The sequence below is a fragment of the Nematolebias whitei genome, chromosome 8, assembly GCF_014905685.2.
Source record: "Nematolebias whitei isolate Nwh7 chromosome 8, NemWhi1, whole genome shotgun sequence".
Classification (NCBI taxonomy): domain Eukaryota; kingdom Metazoa; phylum Chordata; class Actinopteri; order Cyprinodontiformes; family Rivulidae; genus Nematolebias; species Nematolebias whitei.
In genome coordinates this window covers 24,639,022-24,660,825 of record NC_056505.1, presented here as the reverse complement: position 1 = coordinate 24,660,825, position 21,804 = coordinate 24,639,022, and the positions used below count along the sequence as shown (strand labels likewise).

At 40.0% G+C, this 21,804-nt stretch overlaps 1 protein-coding gene across 1 annotated transcript in view; it reads left to right on the top strand.

Moving 5' to 3' along the window:
- The window catches only part of fam172a (family with sequence similarity 172 member A), a 183,740-nt gene that overhangs the window by 20,887 nt on the left and 141,049 nt on the right, over positions 1 to 21,804 (top strand). The window contains exons 5-6 of the mRNA XM_037681102.1: positions 1,959 to 2,024; positions 3,429 to 3,620. Of these exons, the coding sequence (XP_037537030.1) occupies positions 1,959 to 2,024; positions 3,429 to 3,620 (258 nt within the window). The remainder of the gene's footprint in view (positions 1 to 1,958; positions 2,025 to 3,428; positions 3,621 to 21,804) is intronic.

The window sequence follows — 21,804 nt, the reverse complement described above, 5'->3', positions numbered from 1 at the left end:
TTGTTCTCTATTCTTATTCACCATTAGTTTTTGTTCTTATTGTATCAGATGGTTCTTGAGCCACCTGAGGCATGGAACAAATAACAGTGCAAATGAAATTTCCCAGGAAGCATATAGACGTCATTAAACACTAGCTTACCGAGGCCAAGAATCATTTTAGTTTTCATCAGACCAGCTGACATTTCGTAGAATTAGCTACTGGAGGTTTGGTGGGGGTTCAGTGTTGTTGTTTTAACTCCTCAATCCCCCCCTTTCCATTCCACACAGAGACACAGGGTCAGACGGTAGCATCGATCATTTGGTCCTGTCCATCTGCTGGCCTTGGATTGACTGTCGTAAGGCTAATGTTCGTCACCTAGCTAATCTTGTTCTCACATGTTGCTCTTTAAGCAGTAAATCAAGTTAGCATTGAGTTCTTTTGAGGCATAAAGATTGCAGCATTAAATTGTTGTGATTATCTAGAAAGTTTTTGTTTGACTTTAAATCAAAAGTGCCTTTTTGAGTTATTCAAGTACCTTTGAACTTATCAGCTCTGACGATCATGGACTTTAAAGCAAATAGTTTAGAGGTGTATATAATTCCATTCTCTCATGGTTGACATTTTAGTATAGTTAATATATATATATATATATATATATATATATATATATATATATATATAGGGGGCGGGGGTTTGCGCGCATGTGCCAAAACTTTAAAAAGCTTTGCAGCTCTGCCACAGCCCCTGTAATATTATTTTGTTCTCGTATCATTTTCAGGAACAGTTCTGCATACTGAGCAGAGTAAGTTTCTTCTTGACTGGTTTAACTGAAAGACTAGCAGCTTGTAATTGCTGTGTTGGAATGTTGTTCTTTATACAATACATATATTGACACCAAGGAGTTATTATCCACACATTTCTTTAAAAAAGGGCAGATTATTTTGATGTCAAGTCTATTTCATGTATTGTGTAATTTGTTAAATCAGAATACATTTTCTCCATTTCCATGCGTTTTTGGCATCTGAGCATCATTCCCTGCACTACGAGACATGACAGTCTTTGGATAATCCTTGTTTGTGTTTGGAGTCAGTCATTTCGGCATGACTGGAGCTCTGCTCATGCTTTGTAACTGTGGCGCCACCGCTGGCCTTTGGTTTCCTGATTTAGTAAGGCTGATTCTTCAGAAGCTTACAGAAGTAAGACTTCACAGCACAGCGTGACAGCACTACTCAGCTCTCCCTATGGTGCATCCACCCAACACAATATTGTCGTGACATAGACGGGACGTGGCTTGTCTCACCATAGGGAAACGTCATCAGTTGCACAGAATGCTACTATTGGTTGTCGCCTGCTGTCATCTGTTTGCGCTCTTTGAGTTTGTGTCTCACTCACACCTGATCAAGAATCAAAATCTGTTTCGTGAAGTGCCTTTGTCTGTTCTCAGCTGAGCAAGATGTGGGGGGAAAAAAGAAAAGAGGTAGAGAAAAAATAAAAACAAAGAAAAGGGAAAAGAACGTTGTTAATGTCACTGAACCATGAAAGGCTTGGCCTGGGGTAGGAGTGACTTTGTATACAAGGTTCTTTAGTGCTGTGGCTGCGGGGATAAACATAACTTACATCAGCCCTTCGCATGTACAAGAGATTTCCTCTCCTGGCACTTACAACCTCAGCCCTCTGACGGTACTGTGATACACACGCATGCACACACACACTACACACTGTATAAACCTGACTCTTTCAAGTAGTTTGTGTGCACTCACACACAAACACTAGAGGGCAAATGATGGTTTAAAGAAGTGATTTTTTTAAATTTTTTATTTTGTTTGTAAGCTTGAAACTGGATGTTGTTCCGTGTTTACACAGTTTGTCTTTGTTAAGATGGATTTGATCCACAGCAATAAAAGATAACATCATCAGACGCTGTTATCAATGTAATATCTGACTTTGCATATTTTGTGTGCTCTGTCTTTTCCTTCAGATCATCACTGAATATGTTTATGAGCTGTTGGAGAGAGACTGTAACTTGACTAAAGCAATCCTGCCAGTAAGTACCCATGATGGGAGGAAAAAACATGTTTTTGATTTCTGCCCTTGACGTTTAAAGTTGGGTGTTAAATATGAAATGGTATTCAAAAGCTTTGGCTTCAGCGTGTGTTTATGATATTAGGTGTTCTTTAAAAAGATAAAGTAAATAAAAAGGGGGATTTTAAGATGTTGGATCACAATTCTGAATTATTATTTATTTTTTTTCTGTCTTCCTCCGTTTCTGTCCTACTTGTTGTCTTTCTTCCGTCTTTTCTTCAGTACACACCCTTTGTACAAAAGTGTCTCCACAACAAATTAAACCGTATTGTGATATGTCATTTCAAAGAGGCACAGCATGCTGATGATTAATCTGTTTTGCATTCAGTTGCTCTGAAGGCGACTTTATACTCTGCCATTGTGGAGGTATTCTTTGCCCAGATCATCCAGGCTCAGAGCACAGTCTTGATCCCTTTTTATTTGTTGATTGGGAGCTTGTTTGTCTTTTTTGGCTCCTTTTTACCTCAACATCCATGCAGTTGTTTCTGTTTATAAAAGTAGTCATCTTTTTTTTTTTTCTCGGTTTATTTATATAGTTTAGAAGCAGTCCAGAGTTAGATCGAGCACCAACAGTGTTCATAAATCACCTAGCGACAGTCAGCGCCTTTCATTAGCCCCTATACACTTATAGTGGTTTATCAGCCTGGTCTATTTATCTCATTATTCCTCTGGAAAATTGCTCTCTTATGCTTTTCTGCTTCCCACCCGCCTGCATGTGTATGGAAAGTGTATGTGTGTATTTTGGCTGGCTAGTGGTGGGTCTGTCCACCTGCGTGGCATTGAACTTGTGACCACAGATTTTAAGAAGATTAACCACAGCCAAGTATAAGGAGAGGGAATGAAGGAGCACGGCAGAATAAAGGGTGAGATTTTCTCCCCCACTTGGCCCTCTTTGTCTGTTTGGATTAAGTTCTTGCAGCTGCCACCCATGGCTTTTATGGACAGTGTCTCCTCAGAGACTCTTCCAGGCATACTTGAGAGGGATGCAAAGAAGCATGGGACATAGATGGAGCACTGGCACACCCACAAACACTCACGCTCTCTCTGTCAGTGTTACCTTGTGCATGTGTTTTGGCGACAAAAAGATTAGTTTCTGGGTATTGATGTGTGAAGTATTGTTGAATTCAGCCCAGAAAGGAGAGCAATGTTTATGCAAAAGTCAGGTGCATTAAATAAAGTATTGTTTCTGTAACCACCATCAGATTTTTTTTTAGGATAGTAGGCACCTAACATAATAATCCAAAGCCACACTGTGATTAGATTTTCATCTTTAGATTGGATGGATAGATAAATGTATACTTTATTGTCCCCAAGGGGAAATTTGTCTTGGAAATTCACATTAACTTGTGTTTTACTTAATTTTCAGGTGGATGCTACAGAAGATGAACCTACCAGTTTTATCTACCTGAGCCCAGATGCCTTGTCAAACCCGTCCAAGCTGCTGGTGCTGATCCAGGGGAGTGGTGTGGTGCGAGCCGGTCAGTGGGCTCGTAGACTAATCATCAACCAGGACCTGGACTCAGGGACTCAGATCCCCTTTATTAAGAGAGCCACAAAGGTATGAGCTGAACTTATCTGGTTTAAAGAAGTTGTGACAGGAAAAAAAAAAAAAGTACTCAGGTGTTTTGTTTTTCATTTATTTAACTTGTGGTTTCAAAGTGACTGCGAGTAATTTTTGTTGCTGTGTGCTTTATTACTTTTGATTCTTGATATACTGTCAACTTAATTCAGTTTAGCCGCACTGTACAATTTACACAAGTGTGCAGCAGAAAGAAAAGTTTGCCCCAAGGGTCATACGAGAAATTACATGATGATGAACAATTTCAACACTCCACAGCATCGCACATTCCCAGGGGCCAAAACTAAGAGCCGAGCATTCATTCACAGGTGCGAACATAAACTCGTACTCTCAAATGATTCTTTAACTACACTGTTGTCAACCCACAACTGAAGCTTATTTTGTCGAGTTTGGGAAATGAAGCATATTTTTCAATGTGATCATTATCATACAAGAAACCATTTATACATTCTCATGATGCATGATTCCTGTGTCGCTCTGTGTGTTCATGGGTGATTGAGCTGAAACTGAGAAGGAGATAATGCAATATGAAATATAGATTAGTTTTTTCTTCCCTGACCATATGATCACCGACAAAGGTACACATCTCTGTGTCTGCAAGCAAAAAGGTGGATCTGCCTGTCTTATTATTTTCATCCCCATCTTTGTGCTCATTTGTCAGCACGGCCATGACTGTGTAATTTAATAGGCCTGCTGTTCAAATAGACTTTGGGGGGATGCTGCTCCCCTTTCTCTTTTTCATTTTTTCGTTTCATCCACCTGAATATCATAAAGACTTTACCTGCTGTGTAAAGCTCTCTCCTGCTGTGTTCAACAATGTGAGAGGTTAAGGTTGCACATCTGTCCATGTGTTTTTACATGGCTGATTCAAACTGCCTTGCTGTTCTTACAGATAGAAAGGAAAAACTTGCGCCTCACAGAGGCAAAGTGACAGCTCATATATAGAGAACATGGTGTGTGCACTGTGAGTGTTGCCCATTCATCACAGTAAACAAGAAATCATGTTCTTGCACCCTGACAAATTATCATCCAGGCATGTAGTGCACACATGCCTTGTAGTCTTGTCTGTGTGCTGGGAAAACAACCACACAAATTTACAGTCAGTTCATATTGTCTGCAACTGTTACAGTTTGTGGTTTATTGTGTCGTACCGTAAAATTAGTCTTGATGCCTCTTGGAGCACGTGTTCAGGATCAGTCTGCTGTACCGTGTTAGACAAGAGCTAATGTGTAAAGATTTATTTCTAAATTTACAAACTAGCAAATTTCTGAAAAACAAGGGCGGCTGTGGCTGAGTGGTTAGAGCAGTCAACCTCCAATGCAAGAGTTGGGGGTTTGACTCCCAACAGCTGTCACATGCCAAAGTGTCCCTGGGCAAGACACTGAACTTCTCATTGCATCCGATGTGTGTCCCATCAGTGTATGAATGTGATAAAGCTCTGAGTAGTCTCATTAGAATGATTTGTTCAATTAGCTTTCTACAGATATAGTAGAGTGCTGTATAAATGGGTAAATGAGGACACAGATTGTAGTGTAAAGCACTTTGAGTATCTTGATCCAATAGAAAGGCGCTATATAAGTACACAGTCCATTTACCATTTACAAGCAATTTAACATTTATTTTCATCCTGCTTTTTTCTTGGCCATGAGTATTGTGTTTCAGTGTGCTAAAAGTTTGTCCATTTTTTTGTGGAAACTTATGCAATATTAAACTAAAAAGGATTCTTCTTTACCTCGCAGCAGAAAGACAGATTTGCTACGCAAATAGTGGACTTTTTAAAATGGTGAAAGCGACAAGAAATTGTCATAAGCCCACAGTTTTTCAAATAATATGGGTTTGCAGCTATGATTTTTCTGAGCACATTTTTCATCTTTCCTTCCAAGCAGATTTTCATCTGCTTAACTTATATTTTTGTGCAGGCAAATAATTCATCATTCTGGCAGATGCTACTCTGTAAGGTTACTGACATTTATGGATAACACAGCACAAAGGAAAAGGTTTATCATGGACCTTACCTTTTTATTATTTCAGCTTTAAAATGTTTTGCTAAGTCACTGTTACAGTATAAGCCTACAATTTTGGGGGGTAAAAACAAACATCTGTTTTTTTATTGACATGTATATAGAAATGTAGTTAAAATTTAGTTTTACTGGTATTTTTCTTTATGATAGCTAAATATCCTCGATGCTACCCTCGATTTGAAAAAAAAAATAGTTTAATTCTGACCAGATCGGTGTACTAACATCTAGTCAAAGAGGGGCCAAGACCAAAGTAATGCTCTTGTCTTAAACAACCTCCCTCTCAGAAAATGTTCAGCAGTTCAAATAAACTATATTGTATAAACCTTTACATCAGTGTTGCTGTACACAGTTATTTACATTTATTTTACAGTTGTTTACAAGTGCTAAAGCAGCGTCAGCACCTAGCTGTAGCACTTCCCCATAAGCTTGGAATAGTTGAAAATCACAATATTTCTGCAGAACAAATATTTTGTTGATAATTCTGGTAATAAAAATAGTATTTCAGAGGGTCTGAATCTCAGAAGTAAAGCAGGACAGAGGTTCACCGTTCTGTAAAAACATGCATCTAAAAATAGTAGAACGATTTCACAATGTTCATCAACTGAAAATTGGGAAGACCTTGAATATCCCCTCATCTACAGTTTACAATATCATCAAAGATTTGAACAACCTGGCAAGTTCTATGTGTACAAGTACAAGGCGGAAAGTCAATATTAGATGTCTGTGATTTTTAGGCCCTTGAGCAGCACTGCATTAGAAACAGGTCTGATTTTGTTACATCACAACATGAGCTCATGAACATTTCCACAAATTAAATCATTATGTGTAAACAAACCTCATCAACAAACGTTGAGTAAAGTTGTATCATGCATAGAAGAAGCCACATGTGAATATCATCTAGAGACCGTCATCTTCTCTGGGCCATAGCTCATTTAAAATGAACCAAGACAAAGTGAAAAACTCTTCAGTGGTTAGAAAAATCAACATTTTAATTTATTTTTGGAAACCGTTAACACTGTATCCTCCAAACTAAAGAGGAAAGGGGAAATATGGCCTGTTTCAGTGCTCATTTCAAAACCCTGCCTCTCTGATAGTATAGGGGTGCATTAGGGCTTTTGTCAAAGGCAAACTTTCATATTTGGAAAAGGACCATCAATGCTGAAAATTATGTGCAGGTTTTAAAAGAACATGTTCTCACATCTAGTAAAAAAAAAACAAAAAAAAACAGTCCAGCAAAGAATATCCAGGTCTGTTGAACATCTTGAATCCTACTTTATAAAAGAATGGACAACATTACTCTTCAAAAGTCCCAGCAGGTGGACTCCTCGGGTCCTAGATGTTTGCACTTTTTTTTTTAAAGTGATGCTTTACTGTAATAAAACACAGCCCTGCACCAACTATGCTTCTGGCAAAATTAAAAATTACAACAAATTTTCTAAGCACAATTTCTTAGTTTCAACATTTTATATGTTTACTATGTTCTACTGTGAATCCAATTTGGGTTTATCCATCCATCCATCCATCCATCCATCCATCCATCCATCCATCCATCCATCCATCCTACTATTATCTTTACCCATTTTTTCCTTTTTGGGTTATGGAGGTCACTGGTGCCCATATCCACAGTCACTGTGCGAGATGTGGGGTACACCCTGGACAGGCCACAGATCCATCACTTGGTTACTGAAATATGCATAATTTAATTTTGTTTTTTCTTAATATTCTATACAACACCACAACTTTTCTTAGAAGTGCTGCATTTAAATATGTCTGGATGCAGCACAAACACACTCTCTAACAATAAGTCTATAGACCATACTTTGGAAGTCTTTGACATGTTCTCTGGAAGTTTGAGACAATGTCTTTCTTCTTCTTTGATGGAGTTGCTGTTGTCAGTCAGATAATTGTTTATAAAAAGCTGTTGGCATGTACTTTAATCAGGCCCTACATCCAACATGCATGTGAAGTAGAAGTTTGGTTGCTTTGGTTGGTTGGTTATGCACACATACATAAACAGAAAATGTATTCTTGTGTGGATCTCTGCAAAGCATTTACACCAAATCATTTCTTATTTACCAAGCTGGTCTGATGACATGTTAATATCCTCGTTAACAAGAGTTTGTGTTAAATACAAGTCTAAATTTTGCACAGACAGACACCTGTGGACAGAGAAAACACATACACACATTGTGTCGCATCAGGTATATGATCTGCTATTGACATTTGGCATAGTGTGTACAGCAGTACTGGGTAAGGGGGAAAATGCTGTCTTTGCAGGCATCTTGCATCTTGTCTTTACGTGCATGTGTATGTGTGTGCACGTGATGAGGTGTTACTCCCGAAGTCTAGAGGTAAAATGACAGGTATGAGGAGGAGAGGAGGTTGCTCCAGCATCAACCAAAGGATGGAGGGGAAACAGAAAGAAATTTGAGATGGGAAGCGGGGGTGTTACAGGTGAAGAGAGGGAGAGGGGTTATGATTGGTTCGAAGAGGGAAGAAGTAGAGGAGTACAGAAAGGATTGATTCAGGAAGAGAGAAATGAGAGGAGGGTGAGGGAGTGACTGCAAATAAGGTGGGACTGGCAGAGGAGAGACGGGAGTATTGAGGGAGAGTAGGCAGAAGGCAGCCGTCTGACAGCTCCACTACTGGGAGAGGGCCTCTTAATGACAGCTTATTCCTTCATGATTTCAATTCCTGACAGTCGACAGGTCTGCTTGTTGCATCATGGCAGCTGTATCATTACCTTCTGGCCCTGTCAATGCTCTGCATCCTGAGACTGAGATGGTGGAGGTGGAGGGTGCATGCCATGGGGCTTTAGAGGGGATGGGAGAGGAGGGAGGGAGGTGTAGACAGGTTACGGTTAGAATAATTGAGGGAGGAGGGAATGATGAGTATTAAAAGGTGGGTTCATTAGTTAGAGTTGTTGTAATGTGGTCATTAAGAATTGATTTGTATTCTCATTGAAGGACTTTTCATGAATACTACTTCATGGACTTTGCTCTTGTGTGCCACAGGATCCACAATAGTTTGATCGTATTACTTCACATTACTTTTTTAACTTCTTGGCTTTAACTTTTTCTTCACTTTGTGTTTCAGCCAGTAATAGTTTTCAGCAACTGTTGAAAAACTTTCTCTTTTTTTTCTAAAATATGACATACCATAGTTTTTTTTTTGTTTTTTTTTTCAGAAATCGTTGGTCTTTTTTAATGACAGTGTGCTGTAATAATAATAATAATAAGACTTTTACAGTAGAATTGAGTAAAATTATGAAAAAAAAAAGTTCAAATACACTTTATTCACCATATACACCAAACTACAATCATTCAAATAACTTGATTTGGAAGTTACTAAAAGCAAAATAAACTACAGCAGATCTATAGTGACTGTCACTGCTTTTCTTTCTATCTCACTCAAGGTCTCTCCGTAACTCTTGATAGTGAGTCAGGCTTGACGCTGGAGACTCTTCGGGAAGAGAAAGGGGGTGTGGTGTTTTCAGAAGTGTGTCAAAAGCCTTGGAGTTTCTGTCTGCTCAGAATTTCAATGGGAGCCTGAAAGGGGTCAGTGAGGCAGGCAAACTCACACACAGAAATCCTTCACTAATTTCTGGCAGCCCCCTCCTCATTCTTTTTTTTTTTTTTTCATTTTCTTTTGTGGCTGGATGATGTCTTTTTCTGACATCAGCTGCACTTTCTCTCATCTGCTTGTGATGGGTCATGGCCTTTATGCAATTACAAAATCTCAGTTCTTTATCTCTCAAATCACCATTGGTTTTTTTTTGCACGTTTCATTATTTTCAATTTAATTCCCCCTGAAGTCTGACTTAACCTGTTCTTATATTTGTTTGTGTGTGTTTGGATTACTACCATGCACTCTTGGGGCATCAGGTGGTTGTAGAGGCCAAGCAGGTATCATTCTACCAGCTAGCCAGTATAGCCAGAGGACAGTTTGTGTGTGTGTTTGTTTAAGGCTCGTAAGATGTTCTACCTTGCCATGGCCTTGTAATAGTAACCCTGCAAGCAACACATGGAGGCATACACACACACACCTCGAGGTGGGAAGGTCCCAGCGCATCCTGCAGCTCAGATCAATGCACTTGACACCTTCAAAGACGGGTGTGGGGTCTGGACTTGCTCTCGGGTTAAACCTCTTTTAAATAGTCTCCTGCGGGAAAGCAGCTGTCAATAACCCACCATAATTACTGGGGCCAAGATGCCTAGGGCTCGGCTGCACGGGCCAAATTAAAAATTGATCAGAGAGAGAGAAAACATTATTTTGTGTTGGTATTCCCTGTCCTAACAGCACTGCTGCAGCCGTATGCAAAATTTCATCAACTGCCATCCAAGCAAGATATCCAGAGACCTATTTATCTGTAGCCCATCTTTTGTTCAAATGAACAATTGAGGGATCTCCCTGTTGAAAAAGAAATGCATATTAAGTGTCTTTTGCAGAATGTCTATGTTTGTTGTTGGTTAGTGTGATTGTGCGTTCAGTTGATTGTTATGTGCTCCAAGTAATTGCTGGTATCTATGTTGTGTGTGCACACCTTGTAGCAATAATTTGATTGTGGTCTCATTGGGGTTCTCTTGTTAAGGGACCTGTATTTGTTAGTTAGAGAATGAAATAAAGACGACGTGTTCATCCTCAGGCCAGGGAAATGCAAAGGTCGTTGTTTCAAAGCTGCTGATCAATGACAGACAATTCACAATTGATGAAAATAAGTTAGCACTTTTCTTAAAATTCAGCTTTGCTTTTGAGGTTGAACCTATTATTAACCATTGTGGTAGTTAAAATGTGAATCCAGTGGACATCTACTAATTACTTATTTACAAGTTATATGTTAGTTAAGTGTAGATGTTTTACCAATTTGGGATGGGCATTAATAAACTAAATTAACTTTTTTTTATGTTAAATGCACATAATTTTTTTTAATACAGGAAATTCTTTATCCATATCGTTTTACAGCTTGTCAAACGAAAATGCTGCAATATTTACTGCAGTCATAAAAAATATGTTTGCATGGATTGCTTTATTTTAATTTTTGTTAAATAATTGTTGTTGCAGATCCAAAAACACAAGTTCAAATATTAGGTATTAAATACAAAAGTCTGCAACTTGAGCATGGTGAAAATGCATGCAAGTAGGACAGAGTGTAGTTCCTGTTTTGCTCAGGCATTGAGAAGATGGAAGAACAATAGAAAGAAACAATGGAAATATAAAGTTCATCAAACTGTAAAGTGCACTTTATTAGCTTATGTGTGATAATGGATTTTTTTTTCTTCTTGGAATTATCAAATTATACAATCAAAAGGCTTTGTCTTTATGTGTTCATGCACACATTTGTGTGTGTGTGTGTGTGTGCGCACATGAGGTGGGTAGTAGGTCATTTGCAGCTGCAGGCTGTTTATGCATGTCCCAATGGGAAGGTCTTGTTTAGTCTCTTTGCCAAAAGGCCCCAGGCAGTGAGTGGTGGATACCTCTTCCCTCTCTCTCTGGGAACACTCTTGTACGGCCAATACACCCCTACAAACACACACACAGGAGGAGCGCATACTCATAGAAACATCCTTCAGAGTCCTTTGCACAGTCTTCATTCTGCGCAGCAGCATGTTAACAGTCTGACAGCTGTAACATAACCTTTACTGTGTTTTTCAGAACGTGTCTGTGTATCTGCCTTATACGTTTCTGTCAATTAATAATACATGCAGACACATAGGCTATGCAAGCAGACATACAGACTCTTTCATCTTGCTGTAAATTTTACATGGATCCTCCTTCGCAGGTTGTCTGCAGAGGTTAGAAGTGCTTAGCTGTGTACCCTCCAAAGGGAAATTGAGTTTGCGAGAAGTGTTGAGCAGATCGGTGACCCACTGTGGATTTTTTGGGCTCTACACATCCGTAAAGGAACACGCAAGCATGTGTGCGCACACACAAATCAAATGAAGTCTTTTTGGGTTAAAGTGGAAGTCTGCTGTAATTTTTCCAGCGAAACTTTTATGCTTTTGATCAATGACAGGAAACTTTGTGTTTAAAAAGTTAGAAGGGGGTAACAATAGGGTTACAGACAAACAATAGTATTTTTTATTGTTATTTCTCTGTTATTACTCTTTGCCAAAACTATGGCTGTAAATTAAGTACATGCTGACCCGACACTTAATTAGGAAGACTTACTAAATTGCTTCGTAACACAAATAGCCAATCGACCAATCACATAACTCAAGTGTTTTTAGTCTTGTACTGTAGATGTTGTGTAGATGACTTGACTGAATTTCAAATCGGACATCAGCATCTCTGAGGAATGTGACACTGATACTTTTTTGGTACAACCTTTGTTAATGTTCTTAATGACTCAATGTGGTAAAAAATACTGATGTGGAGGAAAAGTTGCAGACTGCTGTATGGTTCAGAGAGCATCATCACTTGTGGACATGATCAGAAGCTTCAGCAGACATTCCTGCACACTTGTTGTTTTACAGCAGTCCCTCGTTTATTGCGGGGATCCGTAACCACCAAGTAGGAATAGTAGTACAAACCCACAGTCTTGCAATATTCTAAACAATGTTTCTAAACTCTAAATGCTCTAAAACAGCACAGAATGTCATGATTTCATCTCTCTGCCTCCAGCTGCACTCTCGGCCACGTCCACTTTGATCATCTGATCTCCGCTCTGCACGGAGATCAGCTGATCAGCTGCAGGAGGAAGCCTCTCCCACACCTGTGAGCTGCTCACAGGTGTAACAGGTGCTAAATCATTTAAAATTATTTATTTTAAATTCAAATCCATGCCTGTCATGCAGCTCATCCATCATTCAGCCAAGTGTGTCATGTCCAATCTTACTTTGAAATACGAACTGCGAAGTAGCAAGGGACGGCTGTATTAGAAAAAATTGGACATACCTTTGGCTCAGTTGTTCTGATATTTTTGTAAAAAAAAAAAAAAAAAAAAAGCCAAAAACCCTTTGTGAACTACCAAAGCCCATGCTCAATAATCCAGGTATAAAATCCAGGTATAAAGTCAGGTCATCTGAACGGTTTCTTTTTTGTGGCTGAAACGTTATGTCCATAATCTAATGGACTTCTTCAGTCTGTGTGCCTATGTGAACTAGATCTCCAGTGTGTGGTAAGTAAGTAAGTAAGTAAGTAAACTATTTATATAGCACTTATCATAGATACAATCACAAAGTGCTGTACAACAATAAAAAATAAAAGCTTAAAATGAAATAAAATAATAACAACTCATTAATAAAAACAGTAAAAACAGCTGAAAAAAAAAAACAGTAAAACATTTAACTAAAAGCTTGACGAAATAAAAATGTCTTAAGCTGCGTTTTAAAAGAATCAACAGAGTCGTTCACACGGAGAGACAGGGGCAGGGCATTCCACAGGCGGGGGGCTATGGCCTGAAAGGACAGGTCACCCCGAGTTTTAAACCGGGTCTTAGGAACCTTAAGAAGGTTCAGCGCTGAAGACCGAAGGGTGCGGGCTGGAGAATAAGGAAACAACATTTCAGTAATGTATTGGGGGGCCTGTCCATTTAAAGCTCTAAAAGTCAAAACTAAGATTTTAAAATTAATTCTAAATTCAACAGGCAGCCAATGAAGAGAAGATAAAACTGGTGTAATGTGAGCCCTTCTGTTCGTTCCTGTTAAAAGCCTCGCAGCAGAGTTCTGGACCAACTGGAGACGAGCGACGGCAGTTTTGTTAAAACAAGTAAAAAGGGAATTACAATAATCTAAACGAGAAGAAATAAAAGCATGAATAATCATCTCCAGGTCAGATCTGGATAACATTGCCCTTAGTTTAGAAATGTTTCTCAGATGATAAAAGCAGTTTTTTACCAGAAGCTTTGAATGTTTGTCCAAAGACATGGACTGGTCGAACATAACACCGAGGTTTCTGAGGTTCGGCTGAGAAGAGGAGCCCAGAGAACCGAGGTGTTGTTTAATCCAAGGAACTTTCTGTTCAGGGGCAATGATCAGGGTTTCCGTCTTGTTAGAATTCAACTGAAGGCAGTTGTTAGCTAACCACGCCTTAATATGTGAAACACAGTTTACTAATTCAGCTAACTTATGTAATTCTGAGTCATAAAAGGAACAGTACAGTTGAATATCATCAGCATAGAGATGGTAAGACACATTTCTGAAGCTACTGATAATCTTTCCCAGGGGGGTGATGTACAGAAGGAACAGAATAGGACCCAACACTGAACCCTGAGGAACACCATTCAGTAACGGAGTGGTCTTAGACTGTATGTTATTAACAAACATTGAAAAGGTTCTGTTGCTCAGATAAGAAGAAAACCACTTAAGAACAGTTCCAGAAAATCCCATCTCATGTTGCAGTCGATGTATCATAATTTTGTGGTCGACTGTGTCAAAAGCTGATGATAGATCCAATAAAATCAAAGCACTGCTCTGACCAGAGTCTGCAGTCATCAATATGTCATTGGAGACTCTTAATAAGGCAGTTTCAGTGGAGTGCATCTTGCGGAAACCAGATTGAAACTTATCAAGAATATTATTATTTTGCAAGAAAGTAGTCATCTGCCCAGCCACTAACTTCTCCAGAATTTTGGTGAGAAAAGGTATTTTTGATATTGGCCTGTAGTTGCAGAGCTCAGTGGGGTCCAAGTTGGGCTTTTTCAAGATCGGATTTAAAATTGTTTGTTTCAAAAAACTTGGAACTGACCCGGTTGAGAGAGAAATGTTAATTAATTCTGCCACATGGGGGCTGACAATATCAGACACCTTTAAAAACAGTGATGTGGGTACAACATCTAGCATGCAGGAAGAAGGTTTGATCTTTTTTAGAACAACCTTCACATCCTCTAAAGAGACAGGTGAAAATGAAGACCAGGGGCTCACTGTAGGGACAGAACTGGGGGTGACACCAAGAGCTGATTTAACACTTGCCCTGATGTTGTCAACCTTTTCCACAAAATAGTTTAAAAATCTATTGCAGTCATCTAATGTGAATACAGGCACCAGAGGGAGTGAAGGTGAAATCATATTATTAATGGTATCAAACAAGACTTTTGGATTTTTCTTGTTCATACTCACAAGATTAGAAAAATATGCAGACCTGGCCTGTTTAATCATATCATTTAGAGTTGAGATCAGCTCCTTTAAGTGTAGTCTGTGGACTTCAAGTTTTGTAGATTTCCACAGACGCTCTACCTTACGACATGATCTTCTGAACAACACAATTTCCTCATTTCTCCAAGGACAAGAGTTTTTACGAGAGGATATTTTGTGCTTTACAGGAGCAGCCTTATCTAAGACAGACAGGTAGTGACTATTAAAAGACTCCACAAAGGAATCAGCATCACTGCAACTAGCGAAACAACAGGACTCAAAAGATTCTGAGAATTTCTCAACAGCAGATTGATTGATAATTCGCCTTTGAGAAATCACTTTATGAGGACAACTGTTGAGGTTAAAAGACAAATTAAAATAGACACAGCAGTGGTCGGTGACAGGAACATCCACCACACTCAGCTGGTCAATGATGAGACCAAAAGAGAAGACAAGGTCCAAAGTATGGCCCTTCTTATGTGTAGGCCCAGAAACATGCTGTTTGAAATGAAACGCCTCTGTGAGTGACAGTAACTCTGATGCTGCATTGGAGGATGAGTCATCAATATGAATATTAAAATCACCAAGAATTAAAATTTTCTCAAGCTTGATAACAGAAGATAAAAATTCAGAAAAATCCTCTAAAAACGCACGGGCAGGACCAGGAGGTCTGTAAATTAAAACACAATAAAATGAGTCAAAATTCCCAACCTTAGTCATCTGTAGTTCAAAAGAGCTGAAAGAATCTGGCTTCATGAGCCTGCAGGAAAAGCAGTCCTGATAGATGAGCGCAAGTCCGCCTCCTCGCCTGGCAACCCGTGGGGTCCCAAACACGGAACAGTTTGGAGGACACAGTTCATTCAGATGAATAAATTCCTGCTCCCGTTGCCAAGTCTCTGTCAAAAACATTAAGCCCAGACTTTCTTCATTGAACAAATCCCCAAGGATAAAAGCTTTATTCGCTATGGAGCGAGCATTCAACAGGGCGATCCGTGTTGGTTTTACGCGCACAGCTGCAGGTGCGCTCTGGGCTACCGGACATCGCAGCGGCAAACTAGGTCGGTCCATATACCTCTCCTGGCAGGAGACGGTTCGAAGGAACCGGTCACGCAGTGTGGGGAGCCGGGCTTGACGAGTTGGGAAGATCCGATCAGCATGCCACAGTGCCGGTGACGCACAGAACGGGGAAGGCGCACAGGACAGGGCCGGTTCGGAGATTGGTACCGGCCGGAGGCAGCGCTCATTTCCAGCAGAGCTGGATCCGCTCAGCCATGACGTTTTCCCTCGCTGTTTCCTCGTCCTGGCCTGGACGCCAGCTCTAGATCCCCGCTTCCTTCTCCGGCCTCGTTGCTTTGCCAGCAGCAGGTATTCGGGTGATGACGTGGCGCATTCAAAACGTAGAGGGAAAAACTCTGCATACCTGGTCCAGGTAACGCAGACATCCTCCATATAATATTTTATGGAAAATAACGTGTGCCGATCATATTGATATTGATTAACAGCCAAAGTAAAGTTGTTTGATAGGCTAGATAAAGCAGAATATAATACTAAACAAATCACAAGAATGTGAGACAGATGAGAGGGAACAGAAGTCCAGCCGTACACAGGCGCCATCTTGAAAAAAAATGGTACCACATAATGAAAGCAAATGGCCAGTCAAAGAGGCATGGTATAAGTTATAAATTCCATCAGTTGCTCTATTCTTCTGTAGGTTAGTGTACAACTTATTTTGTTAGTATTTGTTCTTTAAAGTTGTTACTTTACATGGAAAAAATCTAATTGTATAAACAAATATGATTGTAGTTCATCCAAATTCTTTTTGGTCACACATGTATAATTACATTTAACTTTTTTTTTTTTTTTTTTTTTTTTTTAAATAGGTGGCCTCCCTTCTCCCCTTACAGCCATCCTCTCCACACCATTATTATGAAATATTTATTCTAGTGACTATCTAGTGTAGGTTTTTTTTTTATTTTTTATTTTTTAATAGGATAGAAAGAAATAAAAGACAAAGTAAGACTCCAAAATATAAGAAATATACACAAAGAGAGCACACGGCAAAACACCCGGCCACTGTCTGTTCACCTGCAAAGAACATGACAAAACACAGCAACAAAATACATATGTATAAAGAACTTAAAATATTCATGGCTTTGCAGTAAGTTTCCATAAATATATATACCCATACCTACGCCTATATACACATGAATATACATATCTATATATCTACATATAAAGCCTACATAAGCATCCCTGCTTCTATTTGTGTGTGGTTGTGAGCATGCATAAGTGTATAAGGCTTCTCTAATAGAACATTTAATAGTAACTGTGAAGCAGCAGAGACCCGACCCCCAAGACCAGAGGCAGACGAAAAAGGGGGGACCAGAGCCCAAGACCCCAGGAGGGACCCTGACCGCGGAGCCCCCAGAGCCACCCACACAGGACGAACCACTCACCCACCCCCCAGAACGGAACACAGGGGAGAACCGGAAGATCCCCACCACCGACCACATACAGTGACCCCCCGGGGCCAACAGCGACAAACTCATAGGCCTCCGTCGGAACCCGCCGCACCGATGTAGGTCCAGGTCCGGGCACCGAGGCCCGGGCACCGAGGACTCACACCACCCAGGCCAAGGCCCGACAGGGCCAGAGGACCCGAGCCCCACCAGGCAGACACCAGGCCGAGCCGACACACGCCCAAGCGCCCAGCCCCCGACACCAAGGGCCCCAAGCGCGCCGGCAGGCAAGGGCACACCCCACCAGGGGGCCGCGCGATAGGGGCGCGATGCCAAGCACCCCCAGTTGTATCAAAGAAGGGGCAGTCCGAGTCTCGGCCTAACAAATACCCATTCATACACAGACACAATCACACAATCCCAACCTCAGTCTCACATTCACTCACTCAAAGACATACAATAACGATACATTTCATTCTTATTCCCGATACGCACTCTATACCCCCCAGGTCCAAGACCCGCCCTCTACAGGGGGCAGCCCATGCCCAAACCCAGGAGGTAAACCCATTCATTCTCGAGCGGAGAAGAGCCAATACCCCAGACCCGGCCCAGGCCATGCCCCGCCGACAGGACACCCCCCCACCATGAAGAGGACACGCCACCGACCACCCCCACACACCGCCAACAACCAAGCACGCACCCCCAGCCGACCGCCCGCCAGGCCCCGGCAGCCACCTCGGCCAGCGGGCCAACCATGGCACCCAAGAGCCAAGCTCAGGGGGTCCAAACAACCCCAGGGAGAGCACAGCGCCAGCACCGCCCACGGCAACCCCCTAGACCCTGAACCCCCACATAGTCCTGGTCAACACCCGATGGCCTGCCCTTCTCCCGGACCCCACCCCCGGAATGGCAGTCAGGGAACTAGGGGGGTAGGAAAAAAAAACAAAAAAACAAACAAAAAAACTTACTTACAACTTATTTTGTTAGTATTTGTTCTTTAAAGTTATTACTTTAGTATGACGTGGAAAAAAATCTAATTGTATAAACAAATATGATTGTAGTTCATCCAAATTCTTTTTGGACACACATGTATAATTACATTTCACTTTTCAATCTATTGGTAGAAGCATCACAGTCTGAGATACACAAACAAATGTGCACATGACAAAGGAGTGAACACGTTGTAATGTACTTTTCACAACTACATTGTCAGCTTGCACAAGAATGAGAATCAAGCTTTGTAAAACATTTACAATCACTTTATGAGTAAAAGTTTGACATGAAAATGACGTACTGTAGGTGACTATCTATTTCTTAACTGACTGGTGACTTTCCTTCCCTCCATTGACTGCAGTGACATTATTTGCATGAATGCCCCTACAAGCACTATGCAGTTGTTGGATACTGTCTATCACGGTGCACTAAGATTCATAACAGGCTGTAACTACCGTACCCATCACTGCACCCTGTATTCACTGGTTAACTGGTCATTATTAACTTCACGCATACTCTCTCACTGGTACATTTTCATCTTTAAATCACTTCTTCGTCTGCTGCCTTCATACATCTCCTCCTACACATGAGTGCAGCTACATCATGCACTCTCAGAACATTATTACCTGCAGTGTTCCCTCAGTGCAGACTGAACTTGGCAAAAGGGCCTTCTCCTACTCCGCTCCTGTTTCCTTGAATATCGTGCAAAAAGATCTGAAGCTCTCGACCTTGACCTCTCTAAGTGGCTTCAAACATCTGCTAAGATCATGACAAACCCAATGCAGACATGTTTCTGTTTTTAGTATTTTACATTGCTTTACTATCTAGCTGTTTTTGTTATTTTTTTAATACTATTTTCTGTTATTTGTTCTTCTCAATGTGTATGCTTTTTATGATTGTTCATTGTTGTCATCACTTTTTGTTAAAATCAGGTCTCTCTTGTAAATGAGTCCCTGAGACTCATTGAGATTACCCTGTATAAATAAAGGTTGAATTAATAGATACCTTTTCCCCATAGAAAGAAAAGCCAAATTTTTGTCTAGTTATACTGGGGCAAATTTAATCAGATTATGGATGTATGTTAATTTCAATTCAATTTCATTTCTATGTATGTGAGTTTTTCTGTATTTTCTGCTTGGAGTTATGCCACAAAATGCTGACATCAGAATCCAAATTTCCTATCTGTGTAATAACCATTTAACACAGGCTTAGAATTGTCTTATTGTGTTCATTACTTTTCTTCTTAACTTGTCAACAGTTTCTTCTGACTCAACAACAAACCTTTTGTTTGTTTTGGCCCTTTTATCTGCTGCTATAATGTAGGTCTCATGATATGCATTATTATTCCGCTCTTTGCTGACAGCATATATTTTAACCCCCTCTGGAGTACACTGTACTATGCTTGGCTGACTTGTTTGCACTAATGTCAAGTTTTATCAGTTAGCAGGCAGTTACCATATGCTACTGTGCTGCTGTCACCCCGGCTGTCTGTCAAATGAATGTCAGCTTAAGCTCATAACAGTACCCAGAACAGCACAAACATAGGAACAGTGCAAATATACAAGCAATAAGTCAGAAATACAATGGCCCATATTGTTGTTTGGACACATGCATGCAGAGTAAATTGTAGCAGCATTTGCAGTGGTACTTAAAACAAGATCAGTGATACTTGTAAAATTCAGATCCACATGTATGCAAGACATTAAAAAATAGATAATTTCCTTTTTTGTAATTTTGTAAAACTCAAATACCGTCTTTTAGCATAATTCCTTATTGCTTTATTGGCTAAATAGACTAAATATATTCTTAAGATAAATGGACAAAAATGTTTCCACAACACTTTCAAGCTGGACCTCAGATTCTTTTTCCCCATCTCAGTGTGATTTTTTTTTAATGATTGATGAGTTGAAGTCAACCTACTGCTGTTACACCTCTGAGCTGGCAAGAAAGGTAGTCACAGAGCTGAGCTGGCAAGTACCAGTAGGTGTGTCAGAAACAATTGTACAAAAGCAGTTGAGAGCTAGAGTACACCTACAGTATGTAGATTTTGCTGAAGATTGTTCTGTACATCTGGTGATGGGAACTATGAGTTTTGATAGAGTACTAAAAATGTGACTGTGTTTTTTTTTTTTAACATACCCTCTGTGAATAGGCACAATTAACAAAATCACCATGCTACATGCCTAAACTTCTAAAATATATAATGTTGAATGTTCATGTAACCCACATGAAACATTGGGCTACTAAACCGATATCTGTAATTTAGGTTGCAATACTGGGAAGGTCCAGCAGAGGACACTCAGTTTTTACTGAGTTGAATTTAACCAACGTGGTTTGGTCATTTTTCCCTATATTCTGAGGCATGCTCTTTACACGTGCACTGACCGACTAAACTGTGGACCTTACAACCTTTCTATGAGTGACAGAAGTGACCACTCATTGAGAATTATCTGAGGAAATCCCAGTGAGAGACCGAGGTGACCGCTTGTTGGGTGATAGCTTGAGGAAATCCTGATTGGTTTTATAGAGACTCTGGATTCTTTGATCGTGATGGCGAGCCGAGCCCATGCAAAATGTGGACTGGTGTAAACGGTGTGGCCAGCCAGGGCATCCTTCCGCAGAAAAACCTTCACAATCCAGAAAATCCATCTTGGGTTACAGATAAGATTCCATACAAAACACTGCCTGGATAGCAACGTTGCTAAAGAACTGAACTTATTTTTATTTTTTATTTTTTCATAAAAGGGAAAGAGCTCTATTTGGTTTATGTTTGTATTTCTTTTTTTTTTTTCAAGGTTTGTAAATAAGTTGTTTAAATGTGTGTTGGAAGAAATAGAATAATCAGTTCATCATTACTCTTGGAGGAACCTAGTAGATGTTAGTGTCTGTTCCCTACTGGTCTATTTCAAGTGTGCAACATTCATTTTTTTTTATTTTATTTTTTTTATCAACATTTTAGATCACACACTGTTGGAAAGGTAGGTGTCAGGACTAGAAGGTTATCTTTCACTTCACCTGGATTCACAATCTCTGCTACTGCCTTTTTGTGTTATTACATTTATCTTTTTTTATTTTTCTCCTTTCTTGGTACCTGTCAGATAATGTGAATTTATGCACTTTAGACTTGTGGTTTGACATATGAGATATGTAAATGTGACCGAGTCCAACTTAGTAAGATGGTTGTCGTGTATTCAGACATGATGACAAAAGGGCTGATTCTGACCAGATTATTCAGAAAGAGTTAATGTTTTTAAAGGGTCTTAAAATAAATAGTGGCTCTTTAAGATAGCTGTTAGCTGTTACTTCCAACTTGTCATTTGCACTTACCCATCTTTGAGATGTTTTCTGGTTTCTCCATAATCACAGAACAGGTTAACCACAAATGTAAGGGAAGTTACATCTCACACTTACCTGATAAAAGTATACATCCTCTGTTTTGATACTTCTTTCTTTATTTTCTCTCTTCTGTATTAACCATGAGAGAGCACTTGCACGTGGCAAAGAGCAGCTGAGGCACAGAGCTGAAATCATGACATTACAGTATGTGCTCTTTTAGAGCATGTAGAGTTTAGAAACATTGTTTAGAATATTTCAAGAGTGTGGGAAGGGTTTAAAATGC